The sequence below is a fragment of the Pteropus vampyrus genome, unplaced genomic scaffold (assembly GCF_000151845.1).
Source record: "Pteropus vampyrus isolate Shadow unplaced genomic scaffold, Pvam_2.0 Scaffold275, whole genome shotgun sequence".
NCBI lineage: Eukaryota > Metazoa > Chordata > Mammalia > Chiroptera > Pteropodidae > Pteropus > Pteropus vampyrus.
Window position 1 is genome coordinate 605514 of NW_011889056.1, and position 5662 is coordinate 611175.

Genomic DNA, 5662 nt, shown 5'->3' on the forward strand with positions numbered 1-5662 from the left:
CCGCCGCCGCCGCCGCCGCCAGACCAATCCCGCCGCCTGGGAACCAAGCCGGCAGCGGCTTACAAACCGGAAGAGACTGACGTCTGGCGCGGAGGGCGGGGCGGGGCGAGGCTCCGCCTCCGACCGCGGCGGAATCGCGGCTTGAGACAATCAGAACACAGCCTCGCCGGAGCGGGGGACTAAGCGGACGTGCGCAGGCGCACTTCCCCGGCTCCCCGCCCCAGCCTTTAGTCGCAGCTTCCTCCGCCGCCTGTTGGTCACGTGTCAGGCGCCAACCAAAGAGAACCGAGCTCAAGGCTCCGGTGGCCGGGCTTTCAGCCTGGCGTGGGAGCAGCGTGCCATCTGCAGCAGCGGCAGCGGCGGCAGCAGCAGCAGCAGCAGCAGCAGCGGCATAAAATACAATGACAGCTCAGGAGTGCTGAGCTTCCCTGGGAGGTGGGCAGCCCAGACAGCCCGCTCAGGAACTAGGAGCAGCAGGTGGTGGCGCGGCAGCCAGAGGGAAGGGCACAGGAGCAAATTTGAGGTTTATAGTGAAGCCACGAAAAACGGAGGGCTTACATTCTGCAGGAAATGTTATGCATTTGTCAGAACCCATAGAATGTACAACACAAAAGGGAAACGTAAACCCTGGACTATAGTTAGCAATAATGTATCAATATTAGCTCACCAATTGTAACAAATGCAATACTTGATGTAAAATGTTAATAATAGGGGAAACAGTGGGGAGCGGGGTAGAGGGAGTACATGGGAACTCTATCTGCTCAGGTCTGTAAACCTAAAACTATATGAAAAATAAAGTCTATTTAATTTTCAAATTAAGGCTTCGGTTAGGGCGTAGATTCAAGGGGTATTATGGTGGTCCAACATACAGGACCTTTTGGATGGCAGGGGAGGGAGGAATCAAGGACAGCTGCCAGGACTCCAGCAACCGGCTAGCTGGTTGGGACAGTACCCAGATAGGACGGACATCAGTTGATAAGCCCAATGAGCAGTCAGACGTAGGCATGTAGAGCCCAGCAAGGCAGAGGCAGAGCGGGGCTCAGAAGGCAGAGCATCTTCCCCCAAGGTAGGGATGGCTCCCAGAACTCCAGGGTCTCCCTCCCTGGGGCCCAAAGATGCTGAAAGCCGTCAGACTTGAGAGCCCCACCTCCAAAGCCCAGACAGAGCTCTTTCCCTTTCACTTGGGCTCTGTAGGGCGTGCTGTGCCAAAATGCCATGAGGTCCACATCCATAGGGACACAGAGGGGCCTGAGAGAGGCACGCCCCCCACATGTGCACACTCCCACACACAAACCCCCCAAGGCCGCTGGGTGAAGTTTATTGTGAAACTTCCAAGGGTGAGTGAGGATGGGATGGGCAGGCCGGGGCGGAGGGAGGAGCACTTGAAGGCTGGTTCTAGGAGGCCGAGTCAGAGGCTTCTGAGCTGTCCTTGACGTCAGTGCTCTCTGTGGTCTCGCTGACCTCGCTGAGGTCCTTGCTGTCACCACCGCTATCCTCGGCAGCCAGGCCCTTCTCCTCACGACAGGCCTCTCCCGAGCTTGGAAGTGAGTTGCCCTTGCTCTCCGCCTTGTTCTCGATGGAGCCCAGCACCGTGTGCCTGCCCTTTTCCTTCAGCTCCAAGTGCCGCCTCAGCTGCCGCCAGGAGCCCAGATAGAGTGGGAGAAAGGAGATAGGACCTAAGTCTCCACACCAGTAGGCCCCCTCCTGCTGCTCAAGGATGCCCGTGCCTGTCACTTGCTGGGGGCGGGGAGCACAATGTGAGGCAGCAGGACAGGGTAGGGAACACAGGGCTGCGTCGGGTTGAGCTCCGGCTCTGCCCTCTGGGACTGCCGTCTCTCCTGTCGAGGGCGGGTGCTCATGCCTCCCCCACACGGGCTGCCTCAGGACCTGGACTTTCTCCTCAGACCTGTTTTGTCCCACCCATGAGCCTTGGGGCAGGCCGTGGCTGTCGCCGGGTCCCCACTGCTATCCTGGGGCCCTTGTTCTCAGCGCTTCCAGGGGTCTCCTCCCTTGCCTCTCACATCACGCCTCAGGGTGGCACAGGGAATCTTGAGCCACCGTGGCTTCCTTTGGAGCCCTGCCACGGCCCAGCTCCCCACCTGACAGCTGAAGAAACAGGTAATGAGGGCCATGGCTCCCAGCAACGTAGCCACAGGGCTGGCACCTGGTCCGTGTCGCCTCTAGCCATCGCAAGCCTCCTGCTGTCTCGGGGCCCCTGGGAGCTTTACCTTCCCTGCCGCAGGGCCTCCCCTGCTTGCCTTGCTTTTCTTTATCTGCGGGGACTGTGGCCGTGGCCCTGACCCCACCGGACTCTTACCTCTTCGGCCATCTGGGTGAGATCCCGCTTCATCGCATACGCATCTTCTCCATCTGCATAGTATTTGGGCTCCACTTCACTGATCCTGTGGGCAGGGGGTGGAGAAAAGGGGGACGGCCCGGGTCAGGGGATGACCCGGATCAGGCTTTCTCCTCAGGCTTCCAGCATCATATGCTAGTGGGGGCAGAGTGTCGTTCCCCTCCCCGAAGGACCCTTTTGGAGTCCTCCGAGCCTTCATCTCCCAGCCACCCCAGGGTCTGCCACGGTCCTGCGTCCCTAGCCTGGTTACCAAGATCTGTTTCTGTGGTTTCTTGTGAGCTGAGCCCTGAATTTAGCCGTCCCCTTCCCTCCCTGCCCTGCTCCCTGTCACTTGTTGGGCACGCACAGCAGGCTCCTGTGCCTAGCGATCGGAACCAGGGAGGAGGTGGGGCTGCGGCCTCTGTTTCTGACAGTCATTGCCAGGCGGCACGGCCCCTGGCCCCAGCAGCTCAGGGGCTGAGCCTTCGCTGGAGATGTGCATGCAGGATTCAATGGCCTAGGATGGCCCTGCCAGCCCTAAACCCCTAGAAATGAGTACCGGAGGCATCGGCATCTGGGTCAAGGGCCCTTCACAAAGTCCCTTCTCATCCCCCACCAAACAGGCTGAGTGCTATCTCAGTGGGTCCTCCACGGACAGCCCACCCCAACCTCGCTTTCAAGCGGCTTTCATCACGGAGTACTGGGTGTGTCAGTTCCCTGCCAGGCTCTCTCTGTCCCGTGCTGGGCACACAGAGACTCCCGCATCCCCAAGTGGACTTGCCCTCATCCACCAGGATACCCGGGGCTTTAGATCCCTCCGCTCCTCGTGCTGACGGCACGTCCTCCCTGGACATGCTTAGGTTTCTGTAGCACCATATTCTTTCTCTGGTCCCACTCAGATGCTTCTAGGCACCTGGCCACTCTGAGTCCTGCTCCTCAGCTTCTGCTCATGTCCTGGGCCCTCATCTCTATTCCTGAGCCTTTGCTGAAAAGCCTGTGTGCTCTTCATCATGCTGCTTTCGCCGACCCCCAGCCAGCGTCGAGCAATCTCTCCTCCACCCAGCAAGATGCACCGCACGTCCTCCAGCATCAGAGCACGCCTCGAGCAGATGGCAGCAGGTCGGCCTGCTCCCCATCTCTGCTGCCCATGCCCCCTGCCTGGAAGGCAGCTCAGCCCATCTCAGCACCTGGATGAGCCAGACCTGCGACAACCCCACTCCGTTAGAAGAATCTAGATCTACTTACTGAAAGTTGAGGGTGTTGGAATAGAGGTGCAGGGCGGCCCGGTTACTGCAGGAGAATAAGGCACTGCTGAGCTGCACAGACTGGGCCAGGCAGGGACAGCACGTCCAGGTCCTGCCCCTCTTCCTAGTCCCCCCGCTCCCCACTAATCCCACTTCCCGGATCTCCAAAATCCAGGGCACCCCAGGACCTGCATCGAGACAGCATCTCCTCCCTACCGCCCCTTCCCTTGGCCCTGGGCTTCCACCTCTTCCTGACGTGCAGAGAGACGTATTTGGCATTGAAGTTCTCGATCATGGCTCGGGACGCCTGGTCCATCAGCTTCTGAGCCAGGCCGAGGCGCCGGTGGGAACGCTTCACAGCCTAGTGGGAGAAAGGTGAGACCTCGAGGGCTGCCCCAAGTGACCCCTACTTCCACTCCCACCAGAGCCCGGGTGGGCCCTACGCACCAGTGAGGTGATGTGTCCATGGGGCACGTCATCGGGGTCTTCCTCCCTAGAGCAAGAAGAAAGCACAGAAGCTAGCAGATGCGGCCACCGCCTGCTGCACGTGGCAGGAGCGCAAACCCCTCTGATTGACCCCAAAGACCCTCCCAGACCTGGGCTGGGAGAGAGCTGGGACTCTCAAAACCCCACGCAGCAGCCAAAAGACACGTGTAGTGTCGGCGGAATAGAATGGAATGTCGTTCAGTGCCATAAAGAAACACGCTAGCGAGACACGAAAAGACATGGCGGAATCGTATATACACATTACTAAGTGAAAGAAGCCAGTGTGAAAAGGATACATGTGTATGATTCCAGCTATGACATTCTGGAAATGGCAGAACTCTGGAGACAGTAGAAAGATCAGTGGTTGCCAGGGGGAAGGAGAGGGAGGGATGAATAGGCAGAGCACGAAGAATTCCTAGGCCAGCGAAACTATTCTGTATGATACCGTAATAGTGGACATGTGTCATTTGACATTCGTGTAAACCCATCAAAGGTATGACTCCAAGAGTAAATCCTAATGGGAACTACAGAGTTTTAAAATGTAGCAACATTGATTCATCCATTGTAAAAACTATAACGCAAGACATTACCGATGGAGGGAATTAGTGGGGAGAGGGGAGGGGGTATATGGGAACTTTCTGTACTTTTCACTCGATTCTGCTGTAAATCCAAAACTGAACTAAAACAAGAGTCAATTAATTAAAAAAAAAAAAAAAAACCCCAGGCAGCAGCCACCAGACATGTGCGATATTGGTGCCCCCCCCCCACCCCCTCCAGCTCCCACACCAGGTTTCTCTCTGTCTGCTTGGTAACTCACATTTTGGCCAGGACGTACCCCACAATCTTCCCATTCTCATCCTCGGCGATGTAAGAGAGCTGGGTGACAGGGAGGAGAAAGAAACCAAAAAAATGACTTCCTGTCAGGGCTGAGGAGCCCTTAGAGGATATGGGGTCCCAACCGCCCGCCTCTCGCTGTGTGCATGACAGACAAGTCCGTCAGTCAAGTGGTGAGTTCAGTGACAGCTCCTGACCTCTAGGCCAAGTGGCTTGGTTTCCCCACACCACACTGTTCCCCTGTCGTTCGCTGGGGAGAGGACAGACACAGGTGAGAATCCTGCCCCTCCCTTGGCCCAGTTCTATGCCCCCCAGCCCAGCTGAAAGCCCCGCCCGCTCCCCCCGGAACCGACGCCTGGTGTCCCCTTGTCCCCAGATCCCCCCGCTGCCCACCTGGGGCCAGGAGAGGCCGTGGTAGAAGTAGTATTTCATCTGGTAGTTCTCTGGCAGGCACAGGAGGTTGCAGTGCTGCATGTTCATTAGGTCCTCTGGCTGCGGGAGGGGGGGCAGTAGAATGCGGTGAGGCCAGGGGCTGAGGTGACTAAGCAGGCCTGGGTCCTGTCAGAAGCCTGCTCGCTGTCTGTCTCCTCACCGACCCCCCCGCAGGGCTGGGCAGGCCTGTGACTGTCTGTCTGTACAGAGGCCTGGTGCAAAACTCGTCTGTTCCCGGAATGAACGTGGGTGCCGGGGGGCTCCCGGAGACCGTCCAGATGGGCCCCGACATCCCGCAAAGACGGATTTCACAGCCCCGGCCCCATCTTCG

General features: G+C 58.2%; 2 protein-coding genes across 3 annotated transcripts in view; both read right to left on the reverse strand.

Annotated features, from left to right (window-relative positions):
• Window positions 1–633: 633 nt before the first annotated feature.
• Window positions 634–5542, reverse strand: NAA10 (N(alpha)-acetyltransferase 10, NatA catalytic subunit). Of its 2 annotated transcripts, XM_011375539.2 has the most exons (7): window positions 5293–5539; window positions 4883–4941; window positions 4027–4072; window positions 3825–3940; window positions 3581–3625; window positions 2318–2402; window positions 634–1632 (listed from the first exon to the last, which is right to left on the reverse strand). In XM_011375539.2, exons 1-7 carry the CDS (start codon window positions 5377–5379, stop codon window positions 1396–1398), a joined length of 675 nt encoding a protein of 224 aa, XP_011373841.1. In that variant the 5' UTR covers window positions 5380–5539; the 3' UTR covers window positions 634–1395. The 2 variants fall into 2 exon arrangements, with proteins under 2 accessions (XP_011373841.1, XP_011373842.1); XM_011375540.2 differs by lacking the exon at window positions 3581–3625 and having other exon boundaries at window positions 5293–5542.
• The window catches only part of RENBP (renin binding protein), a 7751-nt gene continuing 7467 nt past the window's right edge, over window positions 5379–5662 (reverse strand). The window contains exon 11 of the mRNA XM_011375590.2: window positions 5379–5431. Within this exon, the coding sequence (XP_011373892.1) occupies window positions 5379–5431 (53 nt within the window). The remainder of the gene's footprint in view (window positions 5432–5662) is intronic.

Coding starts and splice junctions, on each gene's coding strand:
- NAA10 (XM_011375539.2), bottom strand. CDS start 5,379: ATGAACATGCAGCACTGCAACCTCCTGTGCCTGCCAGAGAACTACCAG. Junction 3,626..3,824: donor TCTCTGCACGTCAGGAAGAG/GTGGAAGCCCAG, acceptor ATTCTCCTGCAG/TAACCGGGCCGCCCTGCACC. Junction 1,633..2,317: donor TCACCCAGATGGCCGAAGAG/GTAAGAGTCCGG, acceptor TCCTGGCGGCAG/CTGAGGCGGCACTTGGAGCT.